The sequence below is a fragment of the Tachypleus tridentatus genome, chromosome 9, assembly GCF_004210375.1.
Source record: "Tachypleus tridentatus isolate NWPU-2018 chromosome 9, ASM421037v1, whole genome shotgun sequence".
Classification (NCBI taxonomy): domain Eukaryota; kingdom Metazoa; phylum Arthropoda; class Merostomata; order Xiphosura; family Limulidae; genus Tachypleus; species Tachypleus tridentatus.
In genome coordinates, this window is record NC_134833.1 from 144,997,864 (window position 1) to 145,024,018 (window position 26,155).

General features: G+C 33.7%; 1 protein-coding gene across 5 annotated transcripts in view; it reads right to left on the reverse strand.

Moving 5' to 3' along the window:
* Nucleotides 1-26,155, reverse strand: part of LOC143226593 (sodium/calcium exchanger 3-like) — a 129,651-nt gene that overhangs the window by 57,565 nt on the left and 45,931 nt on the right. For all 5 annotated transcript variants that reach the window (XM_076457780.1, XM_076457779.1, XM_076457776.1 and 2 more), the window contains exon 2: nt 15,476-17,322. In XM_076457780.1, the coding sequence (XP_076313895.1) occupies nt 15,476-17,184 (1,709 nt within the window). In that variant the 5' untranslated portion in view covers nt 17,185-17,322. The remainder of the gene's footprint in view (nt 1-15,475; nt 17,323-26,155) is intronic.

The following is a 26,155-nucleotide window of genomic DNA, read 5'->3' on the forward strand; positions in this document are numbered from 1 at the left end:
TTAAATTGTAATGTAAAAGTAATGTTTATGTTTAAATTGTAATGTAAAAGTAATGTCTATGTTTAAATTGTAATGTAAAAATAAATGTATGTGTTTAAATTGTAATGTAAAAGTAATGTTTATGTTTAAATTGCGGTGTAAAAATAATGTTTCTGCTTAATTATGGTGCAAGAGTAATATGTAACATTTCTCTTTAAACTTTGTATTGCAAGTAATGTTTCTGTTTAAATTGTAATGTAAAAATAATGTTTCTGCTTATTTATGGTGCTGGAGTAATATGTAACGTTTCTGTTTAAATTGTAATGTAAAAGTAATGTTTCTGCTTATTTATGGTGCTAGACTAATATGTAACGTTTCTGTTTAAATTGTAATGTAAAAGTAATGTTTCTGCTTATTTATGGTGCTAGACTAATATGTAACGTTTCTGTTTAAATTGTAATGTAAAAGTAATGTTTCTGCTTATTTATGGTGCTAGACTAATATGTAACGTTTCTGTTTAAATTGTAATGTAAAAGTAATGTTTCTGTTTAAATTGTAGTGTAAAGGTACGCGTTTGCCTTGGTTATTGGTTAATTGGTTATTCCAAAGTAAACATGGAAAGAGCTGTATCGACTTAAAAATAAAAAAGACACGTGCCAATTTTTACACGTTGATCTGTGAACTATCAGTTTCTATTATCCAATAGCACTTGTCTTGCCATGTCTTTTAACACTTCTGAACACTTTCATCTCACCCAAGACAAGTTATTACTTCTCTCACGCGTTTGTCTGAGTCACAGTATAAGAGTCGTTTATCGCAAGAGTTTCCTAAGTTGTAGTAATATAACAGAAACTAATTCAGTTAAAGTTTATTAACAGGAAAACAAAACGCAGTAAACTAAAAAAAATAATTTTTAAGACATATCGTGAATATTAAAAACTAAATAGTGATGTAAATAAGTAATGATTCTGTTTAAATTGTAATGTAAGTAATGGTTCTGTTTAAATTGTAATGAAAGTAATGATTCTGTTTAAATTGTAATGTAAGTAATATTCTGTTTAAATTGTAATGTAAGTAATGGTTCTGTTTAAATTGTAATGTAAGTAATGGTTCTGTTTAAATTGTAATGTAACTAATGATTCTGTTTAAATTGTAATGTAAGTAATGGTTCTGTTTAAATTGTAATGTAAGTAATGGTTCTGTTTAAATTGTAAATAAGTAATGATTCTGTTTAAGTTGTAATGTAACTAATGATTCTGTTTAAATTGTAAATAAGTGATGATTCTGTTTAAATTGTAATGTAAGTAATATTCTGTTTAAATTGTAATGTAAGTAATGGTTCTGTTTAAATTGTAATGTAAGTAATGGTTCTGTTTAAATTGTAATGTAACTAATGATTCTGTTTAAATTGTAATGTAAGTAATGGTTCTGTTTAAATTGTAATGTAAGTAATGGTTCTGTTTAAATTGTAAATAAGTAATGATTCTGTTTAAGTTGTAATGTAACTAATGATTCTGTTTAAATTGTAAATAAGTGATGATTCTGTTTAAATTGTAATGTAAGTAATGATTCTGTTTAAATTGTAAATAAGTAATGATTCTGTTTAAATTGTAAATAAGTAATGATTCTGTTTAAATTGTAATGTAACTAATGATTCTGTTTAAATTGTAATGTAAGTAATGGTTCTGTTTAAATTGTAATGTAAGTAATGGTTCTGTTTAAATTGTAATGTAAGTAATGGTTCTGTTTAAATTGTAAATAAGTAATGATTCTGTTTAAGTTGTAATGTAACTAATGATTCTGTTTAAATTGTAAATAAGTGATGATTCTGTTTAAATTGTAATGTAAGTAATGATTCTGTTTAAATTGTAAATAAGTAATGATTCTGTTTAAATTGTAAATAAGTAATGATTCTGTTTAAATTGTAATGTAACTAATGATTCTGTTTAAATTGTAATGTAAGTAATGATTCTGTTTAAATTGTAATGTAACTAATGATTCTGTTTAAATTATAATATAAGTATGATTCTATTTAAATTGTGATTTGAGTAATGATTCTATTTTAAATTGTAATGTAAGTAATGATTCTATTTAAATTGCAATGTAAGTAATGATTCTATTTTAAATTGTAATGTAAGTAATGATTCTATTTAAATTGCAATGTAAGTAATGATTCTATTTTAAATTTTAGCATATAATAGTAATGCTTAACTTAAATCATAATTTGAGTGAAATAATCCAGTTTAAATTATGGTTTAAATGTAAACATTCTGTTTAAATTATGGTTTGAGTGTAACGTTTCCATTTAAATTGCTAATAAACAATGTTTCTATTTAAATTATGATTTAGATGTAAATATTCTGTTTTAATTATGGTTTAAATGTAACGTTTCTCCTTAAATTGCTAATAATGTTCTCTTTAAATTGTTAATAATGTTCTCTTTAAATTGTTAATAATGTTCTCCTTAAATTGTTAATAATGTTCTCTTTAAATTACGGTTAAAAAGAAATGTGTCTATTTACACTGGGGCGTAACAAGTATTGTCTTTAAAACTTGTGGTGTAAAGTTACCTAAATTATGGTGCAAGGAAAGGTTGTGTTTTTATAACTAGTGCTTTTGTTAAGAAATTGCTTTCGTCATCTGAGAAGTCCAGTTAAAAGGTCACTGTTTTTTGTATGTATTGTTATGTGTCTAAATACTAAGTTCTCACACGAATGTTAATTTGATTCGCAAAATAAAAACACCGATAAAACGACATTATGTATTAAGTGCTGGTTTTCATACTTTAAAACGAGAATTTAAAATAAAAATAGACATTCAATACACTTTTAAACACCTAACACAACTGGATGGGGAACAGTCAAGTGGCTGGCTTGCTGAGCTGGGAATCAGAATGTTCACGGTTCGAACCGTGTCATGATACCGAACAAACTCCGCACTTTCAATTTAAGGGGAGCTTATAACCATGATAGTTAACCCCTCTCCTCAGGTAAGAGTAGCTATGTACGAAGGGTGTAATGTGCTGCTGACAGGTAGCCCTAAATTTGGTCAGCAGTTTTAAATGAAAAATGGATGGATTGTTTCTTGATGACGAGGAACCTACTTGAAATAATAATGTATCGCAGAACGGCTGGTATGAGTAGCAACACTTTTATTGATGAAGCAGAGAATAACGTTTCGAACTTTCTAGGTCATTCTCAGGTTAACCTGAAGATGACCTAGAAAGATCGAAACATTGCTCTCTGCTTTATTAATAAGGGTGGATTTTGTTTGTTTTTGAATTTCGCGCAAAGTTACACGAAGGCTATCTGCTGCGCTAGCCGTCCCTAATTTAGCAATGTAAAACTAGTAGAAAGACAGCTTGTTATCACCACCCACCGCCAACTGTTGGTCTACGATTTTACCAACGAATAGAAGGATTATTGATTGTCACTTTATAACGCCCCCTAACGGCTAAAACATCAAACATGCTTGGTGGGATTCGAATCCGTATCCCCCTAATTGGGAGTCGGGCGTCTTGACCACCAGACCACGCCGAGCCGGAAGAGTTGGAACTGAAACTGACATATTTGTTTAGTCAGTGTGTCACGTGCCATGCTGTTTATTTCCTTAACTTTAAAGAGAGCAGCAAATAAATCAAATAAACTATTTCATCACAGACTTGGTTGAAGGACTTTATTTTTATGTAAAGAAAAAGTCATAATAGATCATTGAAATACGTTAGAATACAAAATTGTTCTTACAGAAATAACCCATCTGTTAACAATAACTTGTTTTATTAAACCATCTTGGTCACATATCCAATGTTCAAATAAAAAGATAGAAAACGGAAGTGTTGACAGTTCGGTAAAAAACAAAAATAAACTGTCACTCCAGACTAAGTCGTTAATTAGGCTAATTCTAATGAAGGCTTCACGAGTTTTAACAGATGAACTTGACAGATTCAAACGCTGGTGTATGACAATATGTGAGATGAATTGGAGTTTTCTGATTGGCAAATGTAAAGAATATAAACCTGTAATTTTTGTGATCCACAAAAACAACAAATTTTTGTTACTTTCAAATTAAATATCTTAGCGTGACGAGTTACTCCAATCGAAAGTGTGGTTCTTTCTAAACCTATATAATATAATGTAAAATAGATAGAGTGCTATCTTACCACATGCCGTTTAGATCTCGCTTTCAAAACTAAAATGACTCAAATCAAACTGAACTGTTCGAGTAACCTCTTTCGTCTAGAGGGTTAAAAGTCAAAAGTTAAAACCACGTAGTCAGTACAACTTAATGATGCGCAGGTATAATTTGGCAAGGGTTTGAATAGCAGGCTAAATTATGTTTGTTTGAAATTAAGCACAAAGTAACACAATGAGTTATTTGTGCTTTTCCCATCACGGGTATCGAAACCCGAATTCTAGCGTTATAAATCCACTGAGGGGTGAGCACTGAATTCTGAAAGTTAGACTACTGTAAAACTAATTAACTACTGCCATACTGTCAACACCACTTACTATCATACTGTCAATGTTATCTACTACCATTCTTTCAACATTAACTACTAACATGTTGTCAAAATTAATTATTAACATTTTTTCAACACTGCCTACTAATATCCTGCCAACATTAACTACCAACATTCTGTTAAAATTACCTACTACTAGTATACTGTCAACATTAGCTACTAACATCCTGTAAACATTAAACCATTACTACAAATGACGCGACTGAAAAGGTTAGACGTTGAAAAGTTAAGCTTTTATAGATTTCTGAAAGTTATTTAATGTTCATAATATAATTTATAGTAATTTGGGTTAACTAACACAATAAAAACTGGATATAGTAATTTTGGTAAATAAAAGAAAAACGGTCAAAGTTTTAGCTTAAAATTTACTAATGTAAATTTTACTACAACATTAAAATAGGTTTAATAAGTATAACAGTACGTTAGGCTTAGATATATTTCAAGTCACTGGTCAGTCGTAAAAGAGAATAAATATATTAACTTATTAAAAAAATACAATCTAAAAACTAGTTTATTGTATCTTGATGTTTCAAGAATTAACTTATTTGCTTGAATTTAGATCAATTAGTTTAAATTCAGCTTACAGTAATAGATATGTTATATATCAGACTAAATACTTTGTATTATTATATATAATTAAAGACAAACTTAATTCTGTAGTGTGAAAACAAAGAAATTACAAAAAATAATATGATTGGTTCATTAAACAATGTTAGAAATAGGCTACTGGTATTTGATATTGAGTGTTTATTTTTAGGCTATAAGTATAAATACAATGGTTAAAACTATTGTATGACTTAAGCGTTCACAGTTTGATAGGTGTAATGAGTGAAATAATTGGGATTTATCTGTTAATTCGGGACTGAAATGTACTTTAAAGGAAGCTAGTAATGAAGATGTGCAATTTTTATGTAGAGTTTGTAGTTTGGAGGGTATAATAATTAAAGTGTAAATAATAGATAGAGAGAAGAATAGAATGTGGGAAATGGCAGCTGGATCTCAGGAGGAGCTTAAGGGATACGTCTGTTAACAATTACTTTTACTTTTAGAAAGAGTATTATTAGAACCAAAATAATGAATTTTGTTATAGTGAGCTTACTCTACTGAGCAACAAAATTCATCCTTTTGCAAATGAGGAACTAGTGGAGGGAAGAAGCACGTGAGTCAGAGAATGACGTCGACGATAAGAAGATTACAGTTACATGTGATTTGTTAACAAGACACGTGGATAGAATAGTTTGTTATATGTGATTCGTTAACAAGACACGTGGATAGAATAGTTTGTTACATGTGATTCGTTAACAGGACACGTGGATAGAATAGTTTGTTATATGTGATTCGTTAGCAAGACACGTGGATAGAATAGTTTGTTACATGTGATTCGTTAACAGGACACGTGGATAGAATAGTTTGTTACATGTGATTCGTTAGCAAGACACGTGGATAGAATAGTTTGTTACATGTGATTCGTTAACAGGACACGTGGATAGAATAGTTTGTTACATGTGATTCGTTAGCAAGACACGTGGATAGAATAGTTTGTTACATGTGATTCGCTAACATGACACGTGGATAGAATAGTTTGTTACATGTGATTCGTTAACATGACACGTGGATAGAATAGTTTGTTACATGTGATTCGTTAACATGACACGTGGATAGAATAGTTTGTTACATGTGATTCGTTAACAAGACACGTGAATAGAATAGTTTGTTACATGTGATTCGTTAACAGGACACGTGGATAGAATAGTTTGTTACATGTGATTCGTTAGCAAGACACGTGGATAGAATAGTTTGTTACATGTGATTCGTTAGCATGACACGTGGATAGAATAGTTTGTTACATGTGATTCGTTAACATGACACGTGGATAGAATAGTTTGTTACATGTGATTCGTTAACATGACACGTGGATAGAATAGTCTGTTATATGTGATTCGTTAGCAAGACACGTGGATAGAATAGTTTGTTACATGTGATTCGTTAACAGGACACGTGGATAGAATAGTTTGTTACATGTGATTCGTTAACATGACACGTGGATAGAATAGTTTGTTACATGTGATTCGTTAACAAGACACGTGGATAGAATAGTTTGTTACATGTGATTCGTTAACAAGACATGTGGATAGAATAGTTTGTTACATGTGATTCGTTAACATGACACGTGGATAGAATAGTTTGTTACATGTGATTCGTTAACATGACACGTGGATAGAATAGTTTGTTACATGTGATTCGTTAACAAGACATGTGGATAGAATGGTCTGTAGAGTAAAGTGGAGAAAAGAATCACATTATGTTACCTAAGGTTACAGGTGGAAGATGCAACTGTGACAGAGAGCTGACAGTTATATGGTATATGTAGAAGCTAATAATGTGGGGAAAGATAGGTCAGGGGAGCCAATTTATGAAATACAAGGGGTTTATAAAAATCATTTAAAGAAGAAGGCAATAAATTAATTTTGTTGAGGATACTGCCCAGAATTAAATGTGGGGATGAAGTTATAAGTGGGTCACTAGGGGCAAATTCTAGGCTTAGCTAACCAAGTAAGGATGAGCATACTGGCCGTTCAGACTTATGGGATCATTTCAGTGGAATAGTTAGTTTTTTGGAATGGATGGTTTACATTTAAATAGGATATGGGCTGACTTGTTTCATAAGGTTATTAACTCAGCTGTAAGGAAGTTTTAAACTAGGACTAGTCAGGATAAACTGAATGCAAAACTAATATGAGGCAGAGAAAAGTTTAACATAGAAAATGAGTAAATAAGTAATAAGAATTATTGTAATGTACAAAAAATAAAATAGATGACTTTAAGATTGAAGGATTCTGATGTAATGGGAATGAATTAAAATGGTTAAACGTAAATGATTTCGAGGACAGAAATTTTCTTGAAATATAGGGTTACAGGCTTTTTAAATACGGGTATAGTTTTAAAATTAGTGAATAAGTGGCTTTATTTATAAGATGCGGGTTATACCCCGTTGAAGTTGAGGATATTAAAGATAAAAGCAAGGAGATTGAATCTATTTGGGTTTCTATTAGTGGATATAAAGTGAATATAGTGGATATCAATATAAATTATATTGATGAAATCAGTAAAAAATTTTACAACGAGATTAATATTACAGCTGTTAACGAAGTCCTAATTATGGGTGATTTTAATTTCGAGCAGAAAGATTGGAAAATGCTAAAGTCACACCATGAGTAAGAGGGGCTTTTGGAAACTGTTCATGTCGGCTTTCTTCACCAATTAGCCAAACCTATTATCTTACATTTAATTTTAACATCAGATATATAAATAATCGAGAAGGTGAACATTGGGGAGCATCAGGATGCAATTGACCATTGCTCTATAAGGTTCGATGCTTTGCTGCATATGAAGATAAGGAATACCAATATTTTGGTTAGAAATTTCAATAAATCTAATTTTCAAGGGATGCAACAAGAATTACCTGTTGTGAATTGAGCAGCTGAGTTACTTGCAGACGTTGATCAGATGTGTGAAATCGAGGTAAAATATTCCTTATAGAAAAACAAAACCAATTTGGCTTGCAAAAAGTTTAGGAAATAAAATTAACGGAAAGCATCACAAATTTAAGAAATTTAACTTGACTGGAATGACAGGAGATTTGGAAATCTTAATGAAGCAAGAAATTAGGACATCAAAAAAGATGTATAAGAGAAGGTTGGCTGAAAATATAACAATTAACAGTAAAGATTTTTTTAATACATTAAGGGTAAACAAATTGCTAAATGGAGTAGGACCCTTGAGGAATGAAACGAAATGCTAGCATTCAATAATTATAAGATGGCTGGATTATTAAGTTTCGCTTTTTCTTCGGTTTTTACTTACGAAGATTTAAACAGCACTTCACATTTTGAACACTCCATAAATGTCAACAATATCAAACAAAATAAATGCATTAATTCTGAGTTGGTTAAGAAAAAATTAGGAAGTTTTAAAAAATGATTAAACATCTTGGATGAAATAGTATTTCTCCAAGAATTTTTAACGACGTTGAAGATTGGATATGTGAGCCACTTACTACTTGAAGATTGGATATGTGAGCCACTTACTACTTAAAGATTGGATATGTGAGCCACTTACTACTTGAAGATTGGATATGTGAGCCACTTACTACTTGAATAATGGATATGTGAGCCACTTACTACTTAAAGATTGGATATGTGAGCCACTTACTACTTAAAGATTGGATATGTGAGCCACTTACTACTTGAAGATTGGATATGTGAGCCACTTACTACTTAAAGATTGGATATGTAAGCCACTTACTACTTGAAGATTGGATATGTGAGCCACTTACTACTTAAAGATTGGATATGTGAGCCACTTACTACTTAAAGATTGGATGTGTAAGCCACTTACTACTTGAAGATTGGATATGTGAGCCACTTACTACTTAAAGATTGGATATGTGAGCCACTTACTACTTAAAGATTGGATATGTGAGCCACTTACTACTTAAAGATTGGATATGTGAGCCACTTACTACTTAAAGATTGGATATGTGAGCCACTTACTACTTGAAGATTGGATATGTGAGCCACTTACTACTTGAAGATTGGATATGTGAGCCACTTACTACTATTTTTGACAGTCCTTGAATAGTTGAGCCAAGTACGAGGGAATTGGAAATTAGATAATGTAACTCCTCCTTTCAAGGAGAGTGATAAAGATTGTCTCAGTAGTTATAAGACCCATCAGTCTTACATCATTTGTGAGAAACGTTTTGGAAAGTCTGTTCAGAGATACTTTGCAAGCCCATTTAATAAAGTTTAGAATTTTGTCTGATAGTCAACATGGTTTCACTAAGTGAAAATCTTGCCTTACAAATCTGTTTACACTTTTTGAAAGAGTTACTGCTTATGTAGATGAGGGTAAAGATGTAGATTTGGTGTATCTGGATTATCAAGAAGCATTTGATAAGGTACCACATAAACAGGTCTGGAGGATAATCTAGTAAAATGGATAGAAGAGTGTGGCTGGATAGAAGTATTTCCCATGGCTGATAAATAATGTGTTATCAGTTGCCTCAGCGCTTTCCATGGTTGATAAAGTAGTGTTTTTCTTAGAGGGTTATTTTCTTTTTTTGTAGCTCATGACTGTTAAATTCAAATAACTGTGTGTTTTCCCCGTCAACAAAACCGTTACTTGATTACGACATAACTCTTTCCAGAAAACATATTTTAACACAAGTTATTACGTAATGAAGGTCCATGAAACAATAATATGCTTATGTGAGAGAGCATTAGAGCCATATTATTTATTATTGGCTATCGGCACATCCAACATCTCGTTCGTCTCAAAGAGACCGATCTGAACGTATGCTAGTTGAAATTCTATAGGCATCATGTGTTATTCGTCCGGAAAGCATTCATTTGTAAAAGGAATAAAAGCAGTCAGTGGGTGATCTATGTTTACTGAACATCACAAAAACAGTATCTTTTATCTTAATAAGAAAACTGGTTTTGTATTGAAAGAAACGTCTGTTCTGTTTTAGTGGAATGTACATAGAGATAAGCAATGTTCTTTACTAGAAAACAACAACCAGTATCGTATTTACAGGTAAAACAGTGTCCCACGAGAAATGATACAGTTTATATATTAATAACGAAGATAAACAAAACGTGTGCACCCATATTCTTAAACGCTTTGTTAAGTAAATATTTCTCACCACGATGAGTCACGGACAAACTCTAACTTTCTATTGCGACTTAAATCTGAAGTTGTTATTTTGCTGGATTCAACAGCCCAGTAACAGTTACTAACAGTGTTTAATACATGATGAGCACACAAAAGATATGTTTAAGAAACAGAGACTGTTAAACGAAATTTATAACAGCAGTTTGTAAATAACGATGTGTTTACAAGTCACAATAAATACAAACTGTGCTGCCCGAAGCGTTCTCGATCATTCGACAGTGCAATACTGCAGTACCGTTGTTAGTAGGTTTATGACTGGAGGTCTTGCCACAGCCCTTTCCGAGAAAGTATATTCATAGAGTTAGGTTACTATAAAACGAGCTTCAAAACCATATTCCAAGTTAATCCAAAGCAACAACCATTTCCGCAAAATAAGGGTTGCGGTTTCGAAAAAGATCCCTTCAACCCAAAATGTTTATTTCAATGTAGCTGGACATATCAACTGACTTTTTAAATAGACAAACGGTGACAAGCGAAACGTTCTCTAGTTTTTTACCATACCTAAATATTATTGGCTGTTTTCATGAGAAAGTTGTGACAAATTAGACTCGAAACAATTCTATTCAAGTCACCCTTTGCATCGCCGGTAGATATAAAGAAAGTTTGTAAAATTGAACATGATTGTAGGTGGAGGAAACATTAAAAATAAGTAACATAAGTTTAAAAAGTGCTCTGAAGCTTAATAGAAATATTTATACCTCTCAGAGTTGTGGACATTTCTGTAAACTTTTTTGTTTGTTTACTTTGTTTTGCTTTGCACACGAATTCAGTAAGGGAGCAAATTTTTCCAGGGACAACATAGATTAACCCTAAATATAGGCATGATATCTGTCTTAAGTTAATAGCCTAATCTTTAGAAAGGATTAAATGCATAATAGTAAAAACGGTATCAAGCATAGTGTTGTTGTGAACGTGCTCTCTGATCACTATTAGAAAAACCGGTACAAACCTTTATCGACGTCGTTTAAAATGTTACTCACGTTCACGGACGCGATATTATCGCGCTGACACAGATGTTGTGCGTTTCAACGCAAGTTAACTTCCACACCGTTTCCATGATTCGCATTTTTAATAGAAAGGTGTCATTTACAAGATTAGAAAGTTGAAAAATAGAATAAAATCGAAAAATACTTGACAATTTTATGTTGTGAACGGTCATCAGTGTGTTTAACAGGTGTGTCTTTTGGTTTGTTCGAACAAAAGTCACACAAGGAGCAGCGTGTTAGCCGTTTGTAATGTTTACATCAGTAGACTAAATGGAAGGAAACCAGTCAATATATAGCACTCACCGATAACTCTTTTAAGTACTCTAATTGAATAGTAGAATGCTTGTGTCACTGTTACAAAACAACAACGATACTAAGTGCGAAATGCGACTTTGTTATAGCGGAATCAAACCATGGGCCCTCAGACTGACTTTCCAAAGCATTCAAGTTATCGAATTTCCTGGTTCCTAAAACAAATGTTATATAACTTATATATAGTTTCGTATACTTTTATTCTTCCCAACATAAAATTTAAAAGATCATCAGACTGTTGGTAAATTCTATATGTATGGACTTAAATAAAGATTGAGCTGTATATAATCCTTCAAAAATATTCATCTTTCTTCGTGTTTCAGTCAAGATAACTCTTCTTTCTGGGGCATGTACGATGTCATCACTTAAACGTACTGACAATCAGTCATTAAAATAATTATTATTGTAAGAATGACGTCATCATCAACCCTTGAACTCAGTTTTCTGATAAAACTATAACGTTCCTGTATAAAGCTTAAAAACAGGATGAAACGGGAATTACCAGCCAATAATATATTCATATTACACTATACAATAGATGTCTTTATGGAGCCAACACGTGTGGTATGTACGAAGCTAGGGAACGGGAAAAATTGATACACATAATACTAAATGTTATTATACACGTCCTTAGAATACAATAACTTTATGTCAGAGGATAAAAGTCGCCAAACAAGCAATAAAAACATTGTGTAAATGTAAAATTATGTGGGAATAATATTGTCAAAAAGAATGTAAACAGTATTATAGGAATGATACTGCTAAACACAGATTACTCTTACGTGACTTTAATATTAAAATATAAACAAAGCTACACGAGGGCTATAAGTGCCAGCCGTACCTTCTTTAGCAGTGTAAGACTAGAGATAAGGCAACTAGTCATCACCTCCCATCGCCAACTCATGGGCTACTCTTTAACCAACGAATGGTGGGATTGATAATCACATTATAACGCCCCACGGCTGAAAGGGCGAGCATGTTTGGTGTGACAGGGATTCGATCCCACAACCCGCGGATTACGACTCGAGTGCGTTAACCACCTGGCCATGCCTGTCCTGCTGCAGTTGGAAGTTACGTACAGCCGACTGTTGGGATACAATTTTCTTATTACGATAATGTAAGGGTAAATATCAGTATAGTGTAACTATAAGTCTAGAACTAGCGTACAAGGAAAACCAAACATGTATCGATTACTGGAAAATATTAGAGACTCTCGCAATGAGGCTGGTCGAATTGATTTTGCACTTGTAAGTTTTACAGTATCACAGTAAATTTTAGCATCGAAAGTCATGTACGGATGAGTTGTGTATAATTTTTGTACGCATTATTTTTGTCACTACCATCCCTGTATAATTTTAAAATTACGAAATGTTTTTATTACATATAGATTTATATATATATGTATAACAATTCAGAGAATAAGTCTTTCGTATTCTTCTTTGGAAGTAACAACTTATCAGCTATCTCACATAAAACAATTATTGAAAATAACTAGCCTACTATTAAGCAGTAAGTCATAAAAGTTCTTCACAGTGGCTGTTGTTTGTTATTAAGCACAAAGTTACAGAATGGATTATCTACGTTGTGTCAATGCAAGGATCGAACCCCAAATTGTAGCCTATAAGACTTCAACATTACAGCTGAGACACTAGGAAAAATGACTGCATAGTAGTTAAACGTTATTTGTTTATATCTGTTTATCGCAAAACTAAACAATTTTGCTTCCAAGGGGAGATCAAAACCTACGTTTTAATATTTAAGCTCTTAAGCTTACTGTTTAGGCAGTGGTGAGAATGGAGGGGAACAATGCCGATTTTCATGAAGATAGTTTACTGTTAGAATTGTTCGAAATTTTAATTTTCGACCGAAGTGCAGAGAAAATTATATTTCACCACATTAATCCTTTGTGTTTAAGCTAGAACGGGCCCGGCATGGCCAAGCGAGTTAAGGCGTTCGACTCGTAATCCGAGGGTTGCGGGTTCGAATCCCGGTCGCACCAAACATGCTCGCTCTTTCAGCCATGGGGGTGTTATAATGTGACGATCAATCCCACTATTCGTTGGTAAAAGAGTAGCCCAAGAGTTGGCGGTAGGTGGTAATGACTAGCTGCCTTCCATCTAGTCTTACACTGCTAAATTAGGGACGGCTAGCACAGATAGACCTCGAGTAGCTAGTAATACACAATTACCATAATTACGTAACAATGCACTCCAGAAAACAACTGGTCGTTTTTAAGCAGGAATAAATAGATGCTGCTAGAATCTGGCAAAAACGCTATTTATGAGCTGTCAGTGAAATGCTTAAATTTTAGTATAAATATATTTTATTAGACCCATTAGTATAAATGGGGTATTCGATTAGAAATGAACTTTAGTTAGTAGAAAACTGACTTAATGACCCTCAAGGTCGTATAGACGGCAGTGTGATAAAAGTGTTACAGTTTCTAATATAAGAAATACACGTAGAAAAGCACAGAAATATATATCTTTGCCTTTTATCTACTGTAAGTGTAGCTTATAAAGTCAAACTGCTATGGGTATTGGGAACTTTTTAAAACTTTCAGTGCAAAACATCACGAATTTGGAAATTCTGATATTCTAACGTACGTTTTAATTCACCACGTGACCTCAAACTGAAGAAAAAAGCAATCAGTTTAAGTCTTCATCGATTAGGTTTTACCGATATCGATGAGGAACTGAAATAATCAAAAGTGGTTTGTTTCAACAAATATGACTCCTTTGAAGCAATGTCCTTGTGGAGTTTATTCGAAATGGTTTCTGAATCATAAATATATTCATTTTTATTTTTTAATTAAAATTCTTAGCACTTAAAACAAGTTAAAACAAAAAAATGGGATATCTGTGAATTGCCCATCACTCGTGTCAAAACCCGGTTTCTAGTGGACATCCCCCTGTGTTACTGTAAGGCGAAATTTGGTAAGAAATTTGTTTTCGGCACTAGATAATCAGAGGATAATTCTTCTGAAACTTTCTATAAAAACAGAAATCTTATTAGATCTATGTATAACAATTCACAGATAAGTCCTTTTGCATTTTTCTTTGGAAGTAATAAATTATCAGCTATCTGGTATAAAACAATTATTGAAAATAACTAGCCTACAATTAAGCAGTACGTTATAAAATTTATTCATACTGGCTATTGTTTGTTATTAAGCACAAAGTTACAGAATGGATTATATGTGCTGTGTCAATGCAAGGATCAAACCCCAAATTGTAGCTTTATAAGACTTCAACCTTACAATTGAACCACTAGCAGGAAAGGCTGTACACTAGCTAAACATTTTGTGCAAAATTAAACAATGGTCTATATTCACTTTGCTCCCTAGGGGCGGATCAAAACCTACGTTTTAGTATTTAAGTCCTTAAGCTTACTGTTGAGTCACCGAGAGTAAGGGGCGCAACCTAGATTTTCAATGAGATATGTGTCCCTCTTATTTGCTGTTAATTATCTGCTTCTGATAATCATTTTCGTTCGAAGCTGTAAATCTGAGATCGAAGTATAGAGAAAATTTCATTTGATCACATTAATCGATAAAAAAATGCAAGGTAGGTCTGTATCATTAATATTTAGGTTGATACATTCTCACTTTTGTCTTAAGTTTACAATATTTTCTTAAGTTCTGATACATCTCTAACATAATGTAACGAGAATGAAGATTAACAGCGCCATTGCATTTCATGAAAGTGGCAAGAAATGGATTTCCTATTTTATTTTGATAAAACTACCTGTTACTAAGCGCCTCGCTTTGAATAAAAACAAAACGTTAGCTTCAATATTAACTGAACTAATATTTAACATCTTTTGTGTGGCGTTAGAGGCTTTGAAAACAAAAATATTGGTCGTTTATTTGTGGATGAGGTCTGAAAGCTGGTGAGCGAACAATTAAATCCACATTCAGGTAGTAACTGCACACAATACTTACGATGTTTCGTTGTTTTCAAATACAAGATCTCCTTGGAGTTCTTCAAAGTCCCTGCTTTTCTTACCAGTTCCTTCTACGGTTCTAAATGGTACAATCACTGTACCACGGGCACCGCTGTAACGACACACTTTCAAAGCGTAAATTCCGACAGATTCTGAGGTCTCGTGCTCCATTTCGGGAAATGCAAATATTCCACTGTGGTCATCATCTAGGATCATCACGGTGGCAAGGTCAGTTGCGGACAGCGTGACGGGAGGACGCAGCCCCATGTTTCCGATAGAACCGTTCATTGAGCCGTCCGAACCCATGTATCTTGGGTTTGTTAGCCGCACGTAAAAGTGTTCGTCCTCTTCAAACACTTCATCATCGATGACCGTAATGTATATTTGTTTCTGGGATTCCCCTGGGCGAAAGACCAGAGTACCCTCCACGTGTTCGAAGTCTGAACCAGCATTAGCAGTTCCATCTTCTGTCTGAAAGTCCACACAGATTGCATGACTCAGGTCTCCGTCCCTGATGACTGTGACAGCGAATTCTCCCACGTTCTCCATCACTGTGTAATCACAAGGATCGAAACCAATACTTATCACCTCTTCTTTTTCTGCGACCTCCTCTTCTTTCTTGGCCTCCTGTCTTTCAAACTTCCGCTTCATGAGATTCCCTCCTCCAGTTAACTTCCGAGTAGCCTGAATGCGATAATAAGCCCGGCTCTTGGGACCGCGGTTAAGTATTTCTTCGCGAGCCATCATCTCCAAATCTTCCATTGGGCAGTCGGGATTCTTGTGACGAAGCTCTCGTAGAATGTTTATGTATTCTCTTCGGTGTTCTTCAAATTCGCGCACTTCTTTACTTCCTTCTTCTTCAAACATCTTGATGTCCCCATCGGGCAAGTGGTTGGCCTTAGTACTTCCCATCTCCATATCCTCCCCTTCAGCTCCTACGATCATCCCGCGCTTGTTCATCCGATATTTCTTGGAGAGATACTTGTAAATCAAAAGACGTCGGTCAGCAATGTAAGCCGTTAGGACAGTAGCGGGGAAGAAGAGAAAAGTCGTCACACCCTCCCATACTTCAATCACTCCGTAGGATGACCAGGTCAAGATCAGATAGAGCCAGATGTAAGCAAAAACACTCCAGGTCATGGTAACAAAGAATACTCTCAGATGTTTGATTTTTCTAGTCTCGTTTTCAGGAATAGAATAAACACAGATGGCGATGATGACAAACATATTAAAGGCTGCACTACCAACTATAGTTCCTGGGCCAAGTTCTCCTGCTTCAAAGTTCTGACCGTAGACTTCAATGATAGAGAGGAGAATTTCTGGTGCAGAAGAACCCAAAGCCATGAGAGTCAGGTTAGAAACAGTTTCATTCCATATTCTAACACTAATTGTCTGTTTTTCACCATTCGGTTTTTTAATGACAACTTCTTTCTCCTTGGAAGTAATAACCTCAATTGACGCCATAAAACGATCAGCTATAATCGCCACGCCCACAAACATATAACCTAGACTGATGAAATACACAATACCTCTAGCTATTACGTCCCCAGTACTTAGATTTTCAGCAGGAAGCCACAAAGGTAAGAGCAACCCTTCTTTGCACTTGGTAGAGTTGTCATCCGAAGCCATTGTTGGCGGAACCATAAATAACCATAAAAATAATATACTACTACAAAACCAAGGAGCCCAAACACTGCATCTGTTCATTGTGGTAACTCCTTTGACCAATTTCTTCTGTTACAGGTTCTTAGTTCTCTGTTACGAACAGATTTTTGAGACGTTCTCTCTCGTCACTTCCGTTGCTTTCTGCTTCATTGCTCTGAAGATGACTCAAGAAGTGCATTCCTAAAAACAAAAATAAAACCAGTAAATCCTCCACAACCATTAACTTATGGATACAAGAAACTGTTTGCTTCGTGAAGTAGCAAAAACAATTTTTTGTACTTTAGTTAACCCTATTTTAAGACCACATAATGCAAAGTATGTACATGTTAAGCCTTTCCTGCTGTCGCAAGATGCATCATAACGTAAGTAATGAAACGTCAGTCTTAATTATGTAGAATAAACTTTTCTAATTCTTGCTCGTAATGCTCTTTCTTCAGTTTCTTATTTTGTTAATAAGGTGACGGACACGATCAACACAAGCGTTGAGAGGACGTTAGTGTACAGAAGCGTTGAGAGGACGTTAGTGTAATTTTCTCCATTTCAAGTCATTATGCTTGTCGTACTTCATTCATGCGAGGAGGTAGGGATGGCCAGTTTCTTAAGTTCTAGTCTTAAAACCTACATTACATGACCGGATAAACTATATTCAAGACATTTACTTAATTTAAATTTTTATTTTTACTCTTTATTATAGTCCATCAGTGATTTATACAGTTTTGAATAGTGCGACTCGTAATCTGAGGTCGCGGGTTCGCATCCCCGTCGCACCGAACATGCTTGCCTTTCAGCAGTTGTAGGCGTTATAATGTGACGGTCAATTCCGCTATTCGTTGATAAAAGAATACCCCAAGAGTTGGCGGTGGGCGGTAATGACCAGCTGCCTTCCTTCTAATCTTACACTGCTATATTAAGGATGGCTACTACAAATAGTCCTCGTGTAGCTTTGCGTGAAATTCACAAAAGCAAGAGTAAAATGTTTCAGTTGAGATAACTCTTCTACTACTTTATAACTAACATCAGTTTAAATCTAAATCTACTGTATGTCTTCCTGCGAAATGCATGATGTAAATTCTTGGTGGTAATAACTAGTAGTAATTAAAATAATCATTATTCGCGTGTAAACGATGGTATCATTACCCTTTAAAATTAGTTTTTTGATAGAAATCTGATGTTCGTTTAAAAAGTTTAAATACAGGGCGAAACAGAAATCATTAGCCAATAATAGATGAATATTGGATAACCGTAACATGTAGAATACTTAATGAATTATATACTATATGATCAGTGTCTGTAAGGTGCCAACCCATATATTATGTATGAAGTGGAGGAGTAAACAAAAATCAATACACGTAATACACGTTCAGATAGAAATAAAACGTCTTAAAACACGGAATAAAACCGTTATATAAATGTAAAATGATGTAGGGATGACAGTGCCAAAAAAGAATGCAAACAATAATATAGGGATGATACTGCTATGCTCAGATCATGTTTACCCAAATTTCAATATTAAAATTCAATGTCGCACCGCAAAGTGAATACTTGAAATTAATATTACTACAGTTGAAAGTTATATATGACTGGCTGTTGGTATACAGTTTGTTTATCATAAAATCATGTTCTTGTCAGGGTAGGCATCAGTGTGATGTAACCAAAAGTCCAGAATTCATGCACAAAGTAAACAAACTGAAATCAATATAAGTCTTGATTATTTGAAACTCACGCTACAAGATCGGTCAATTCGGCCGTCCTCGTAACGAAATTGTGCTTGTAAATTTTAGTGTATGATTAAAATTTAATATTAAAAGTCAAGTAGGGATGCAGTGTACAGCTGTATCATCCCTGTATATATATATGTATATTTAATGAACCAAAAGCGTTTTTAACCACAATGAGAAAGGCTAGAAATAGCCTGGTAGTTAGCGTCCTGGGCTGCGTTCGGTATTTTCAAGGCTTAGGTTGTGATATGCTATTGAGCATGTTCTGTACTTTCAGTTAAGGAGCTTTGTAATTATGGCATTTAATACTGCTATTCATTTAAAAGTAGCTGCATAGGCGCTAGTTGCTTATGACTGATTACCATACTTCTGTCTAAATAAGACATGACTGCGTGAAATTTGCAATCTCTTTCCTGTTTATCACATAAAGTAACGCTTAGATTGAAAATATCAAAAGATAAAATGATAAAAGCAAGAAAGAAAGAAATAAGAATGACAAACAGGAAGCAGCAATCATGTAAATTTAAGCTTCACTGTGCTTAGGTTTAATTTAATTAACATTTTCAGGTTTTTGTTTTGTTTATCAAATAGAACGAAATTATCTTGTGATTGTTAAATAAAGTTTGTAAATATTGTTAAGTTACATAGCAACACACAGTGATGTGGAACAGGTAAAAATAAACTATGATATGGCGGAATTTAGTTTTGTTTTGTTTTCTTAAAATAACATATTTTGCTATAGTATATACTTGAAAAACACTAACTGGTTAGCTTTATAGCATCAAAATGTTTATGGATATTCAATTTGTCCCTGAATTTCTGAGAAAGATGTGTTGGTTATATAAGTTTGAATAATTCTTGAGCACTATCCTCATTAACTTATAATGGGTTCATGGGTTCTTAATTCTTAAAGATTTCGGTTTTGATTGTTATCTGCAAGTTTTATTATACAGAAATTTGTGTAACGAACATTTTAGGCATACAGAGACTAAGTTACAAAATAACAGCACACTTATAAATCCACTTGGAATAAAAATTTATAAAACACACCCTTTCCTCTTTTGCCCCATTTTGTAATCCACATATGCATTTAAGAAAGCTTTTTATTAAAAGTTCCTAACCACAAATGCTTGATTAAAGCTTTAAAGTAAAAACCAACAACAAAAAACGAACCGTCGTGCAAACTTACGAATAATTATGTTTTATATATCATCTCCTTTTTTCTTCGATTTTGAAAACAAACGTTCTTCATTGAAATTCATCATATTAATTTTTGCTACTGTTTTTTATTTATGAGTAAAATGAGGTGACATAGAAAGTTTTAATTAATTCCATAAGAAAAAAGAACAAAATTCTCTATTTGCTTCTGAAAACGATAGGTTCAACTTTTGCTTTAAATTAATTTTGTTATAATGTACGATAAATCCCACTATTCGTTAGTAAAAGAGTAGCTCAAGAGTTGGTGGTGGGTAATGATGACTAGCTGCCTTCCCTCTAGTCTTACACTGCTAAATCAGGGAAGGCTAGCGCAGATAGCCCTCCTGTATCGTTGCGCTAAATTTAAGCCCAACAAACAATAGATAATCGGAATATGGTATTTAGTTTTAACATGATCTAAGTTTTATAAATCATTATTAAATGAGGACAGGAGGGAATAGGTGTTTTATTCATCAGTTTGGTAATTCCCAGTATGTTGAAAATAGCTTCTTCAAATTACAACATAACTGATTAGGAATTGCAATTGTTTACATCCATAATGCCTTTGTACTTTGTTTTTGCTTCTGGTTCCTATTCCCTTGCTTTATATTTCTAATAATGGCATTTTTATTGCAAAAGGATAAAATAGTAACGAGTTTGGTTTAACAAATAACATTTCTTGGAAATTCAATAATATCAATATTGTCTTGTCGTCTTTACATTTTGTTAGCTATTTGTAAATATATAGGACTGTTCGTTTTAAGTTTAATATGATATTATTACTTAGTTTATATAATGTGAGCATTAAAATAGGTTATTTTAGAAGCAACAGTTAGGTAATTTTTTCTCAAGTAACTGTTCATGAATCATTTGATGGGTAGCTCAGTTGTTGTGAAATGGCATTATGTTACTCGAACATTTTGAATTTTTCTTATTGCTTTAAGTGAGTATTGTTACGCCTTGACGTTTGACACTTTGTAGAAAGTTTTAAGACTCAGTCGGGCAATATATATAGGCGATAAGGTTAGCGCAAAAAAATTATGTTAATGAAAGTGGAAATAAAACTGAAGTTTGATTACATGTGAATCAGCCTTAATGTTTGATTTGTTAAGTGAGTTTCACAGCTTGTATTGTATTAACAAATATATCGAAGAATAATTTGTCTTGTAAAAGGGTGTTCTCATGTAACTGAACCAGTATGTGTAGACTTTTGGCGTAAAAGAGAATTATTTAAAGCTCTGGATATAACTGCAGTAGCCCACGGGGCAATGTAAGTGGATTTATCGTTGATTTTATTATAATTTGTCTTGGTAATAGTGTTCTAAAGTAATTGAACTACTTGTGTGGCCTTTGACGAAAAAGAAACAATTATTTAAAGGTCTGGATACAACTGTGATAATCTATAGAGTAAATATTTTTTGTACATACACTTGACTTGTTTTGAATATATTATTTTAAAAACATTTATTCTTATAAACATTTATTGTTGAAATTTATCACCAACAAGCCACAGACACCTGCTGTAAACAATCGCGATCGTATACAACTTGACAGTTAACAAGTTATATCTCATTTCTCTGAAACAACTTACTGCTTTTCTTTACCAACAGGAAAGAATAATTATTATACCATCATTTAAACAAGAAAAAAGTAAATTATGTTAAATTGCAGTAATTTGTGATGGTTAATTCTTAAAGGTTGTTTTTGTTCTTAAACTCCACTTAGTAGGAAGTACTTTGTCTTCTGTCAACAACTTTAGGAACACTTTTCATTCTCAGTTAACAATGATGATTTGTAGCTGTGAACGGTATGAATAATGACTTCTTTGCTTAATTAATCAATTATTTCGTAATTTTATAATGTTGTGTGAAATACCAATCAGCAATAAATAAGAAACACTCTAACTGGATTTAATGAATAGATGCATTGAGTAGACAAATTAGGAACAACACAAGCAGTTTCAAAACACAAGTACAACAGTTTAAGTAGTTTAAATAAATCAACAAATAATAATGTGGCCTTTGCTTTCCTTATAAAGAATTCAGAAGATTTATTGTGTAGACTGTTGTTAGCCTTATGTTGTTTCCTTTTTCCGCTCTCTAATAATTTTCGAATTATTCACAATAAGCTTTTTAACTTCAGTACAGACGTTAAAATAAGTGTAGAGTTAACAGTCCAAGCAACGTGTTCATTTTGTTTGTTTTCGCGCAAAGCTACACGAGGGCTATCTGTGCTAGCCGTCCCTAATTTAGCAGTGTAAGACTAGAGAAAAGGCAACTTGTCAACATCACTCATCACCAACTCTTTTTACGAACGAGTAGTGGGATTGATCGTAACTTTATAATGCCTACAACAACAGCAAGCCAAAATACGGTGGTAGTAATATTAACCTGAAAGTCACCTTTTTCGGTACATTATATTAAATGTCCACGTAAACGTTTTTTGTCAAATGAAGAATTTATGTGGCTCAAAGTAGAAAAACAAATTAATATTTTAAGTAAATCACCCCTGTAAATGTGTTTCGCTAGCAGTACTTTATAGTAATACAAGGAAAGCAAACCGAGCACTTACTAATATATTTTTAAAAATAATATACAAAGTGCTCCTTTATGTCAGCTACCATTAGAAGAACTGACAAATCATATAAATCAATCCAAAAGATCATGAAATTGAACCAGTAAAACAGAAATTTTACAAAAATAATAGAGATCGATATAAGAAAATATGTCTATACAAACATACAAGTCGAAAGTTAATTCGTTAAACTCGCGTATATTTTGCATTGTACAATCTCAAAAATATATTTGCCAATTGTAAAAATAAATAAATAAATAAACAAGAAGTACTGAAGTTATTCTCTTAATGAATTATTTTTCTTTAAAATTTAAAGAACTATATTTAGAATATTAGTGGACAACCAAGGCATGTCTTGTTATGTTTTGTTCAGAAGATAGAAAATGTTTTACGTTCTCTTAGCTAACTGTCACAACACTCATCAGATAACGTACACATTTATATGGAAATAGACCTATTATCTATCATTAAACAGGAGAACAGTAAGATATTTAGTGAGTTTTCACATTAACCGATAATAATAATAGAGAAATGTAATCACTTCAGGATGACATAAGGCCTTACGTGGTACACGGGACGACATGATTAACCAACACAATGTACAGGATTCTTTAAAACAGCTGTGAACTTAGTTTTCTGTATAATATCTTGTACATCCGTAAATTAATTATCGTGTATACTTCCCAAATAAACACTTGGTTAACGACTTCGCATTTTGCTCTTAATTCACATAATGATCTGTTGGCATAAGTAATAATATCGTAATATACGACCACGATATCAGGTCCACATGCTTTGGTTTCCAGAAGCTCAAAAATTTGTGGAAGTTTGAAAATTTCCAAAATATTCATACTTCGTATTTTCGTCAAGTAGTTTGTTTGTTTTTTGAATTTCGCGCAAAGCTTCACGAGGGCTATCTGCGTTAGCCGTCCTTAAAAAAGCAGTGTAAGACTATAGGGAAGGTAGCTCTGTCACATTATAACGCCCCTACGGTCGAAATGGCGAGCATGCACTTTTACCAAGTAATAGTTGGATTGACTATCATTACACGCCCTTACGGGATTTGAACCTGCGACCTTCGGATTACCCGACATCTCTAATCACCTGGTTATGCCATACCTGTCTGAGTGTGAGAGACGCAAGCTTATTATTTATTGGTTGGTTGTTATCAGACCAGAAGCTTTACTATGGGTTGTCTTTTCTCTGTCCACCATCAGAAACGAAGCCATATTTTTAATGTCGTGAGCCTCTAAACTTACCGCTGAGCCAAAATCATTAAAAGTGCAAAAAGTAATTATATTTTTGCGTTTTTAGTGACATAAAATTACGCAGAGTTTAATTCTAGATAATAAGATTTTGCATTTTTTCCTTATAAAAGGACTGAAACAGAAGAGAGGCCTTGATAAGTTTCGCAGTAAAAGCTTATTTTAAATGAAGGAAAGTTTTGAACATGAAAAACTAAGTAAAGAACATGGCACATTAAGAAGCTTATTCTACTCTGTTTTTATTATTTTGTTTATTTTAATAACGACCTATGTTCTGTTTGATTGATCTTGCAATTATGCTGTCCGAATGTATTGGATAATTCTGAGTGACAAAATAAGTCCTCAGTTTGTCAAGGGCTCAGCCTGTAAGAGTAACTTTGAACAATTTATCTTAAATCTCAAGTTTCCTTCGGTGATTTTAAATGTTAATTCTTACCCGAGGGTCCACTGGTTGACCCTGTGATAAAGTTTTGATTTCGGAGCTGGCGCAAAATATTTCTGGTACTTTATTTTATGGATGCGTTATAAAAGTGACAGTAATTCCTTTAGCGTGGATTATACGCTGTTGTTGACTGGCTTTATTGCCAGCAGCACTTTACGCTAATCAACAAGCGCTTCTAATCTTACTCCTAACAATAAAATCGGGGGTTCAGTCCCCCTTCATGGACAACAAACAGATTTTTCATTATATAGTTTTGTGGGATAAGTAAATGATATACTAATTTTGGTCTATTTGTGTCAGGTGTGTGTCTTTTGTTATAGCAAAGCTACATCGGGCTATCTGCTAGGTCCATCGAAGGGAATCGAACTCCTTATTTTAATGTTGTAAGCCTGTAGACATACCACTGTCCAAGAGGGGGACTGTTTTTTTCGGATATTCTCTCAAAACTACACAAATGTGTGAGCTGTCCCTAATTTTCAACTCATACATTATGGGGATTATAACCGGTTAACAACACCCACCTTCAACTCGCGGGCAACTCTAATGAAGTGGGCTACACTAATCGAATAGTGGGACTTGACTGTTACACCATTAATACGTATACTTCCTAAAATTGTGAAAAATGATTTTAGAAAATGAGAAAAATGTTGTTGGTGTTTTTGATTCTAGATATATCACATAGTATTAATGATTAGTAATAACAGTTAAATCATGGGCCAAGCTTAGTTAACATGGCGATTAAACTTGACTACTCGATAAGAGTTGTTCGAGAGTTGGCGGTGGATGTTATTGGCTGGTTGTTTCTCCCTCTCTTCAAAATTAGGAACGGCTAACTGAGATAGGCTTATGCACAGGTATCCAAAAAAAAAAAAAAACTGTTTTAATTAACTTGGTCATACAATAACCTTCAAGTACTACTTGATGAGGCCCGGCATGGCCAGGTGAATTAATGCGTTCGACTCTAAATCCGAAGATCGCAGGTTCAAATCCCGTAAGGGCATGTAATGATAGTCAATCCAACTATTACTTGGTAAAAGAGCAGTCCAAGGGTTGGCGATGGGTTGTTATGACTAGCTACCTTCTTTACAGTCTTACACTACTAAATTAAGGACGGCTAACGCAGATAGCCATCGTATAACTTTGCGCGAAATTTAAAACAAACAAATCCGCTGTCCTTTCGTAGCTTCCTCGATCATACGCTATAAGGCTTATATTGTTAGAAAGGCCGTTGCCCAAGAAGTTTGGATTGTGTATTGGCTTTCCATTTTCATATCGTCTTCTATGTTTTTACCTTCGTCAGTGTTTTAAATGAAGTATGTATGGCACAGTATCGTTATCATCAAGTGACGACTGGTTGTGATTTAAACTTTAGCTTTTTTTTAATTTGCAAAGTATGTCACACAAGTTTGAATTTGAATTTCTCGCAAAGCTACTCGAGGACTATCTGCGCTAGCCGTCCCTAATTTAGCAGTGTAAGACTAGAGGGAAGGCAGCTAGTCATCACCACCCATCTCCAACTTTTGGGCTACTCTTTTTACCAACGAATAACGCCCTCACGGCTGAAAGGACGAGCATGTTTGGTGCGACCGGAATTCAAACCCGCGACCGTCGGATTACGAGCCGAACGCTTTAACACGCTTGGCGTCACACAAACAACGCTTTACTTACATGTAATTTCCTTTAAAAATATTAGCACTACACTAAATAGAATTTCTATGGGCTTTCTCAACTCATTTGGTTCTAAAATGTGCATGCACAGTTTGTTCAAAACCATGTGTCTATCACTCTGTGAACACGGATTGAGACGTTTCTATATA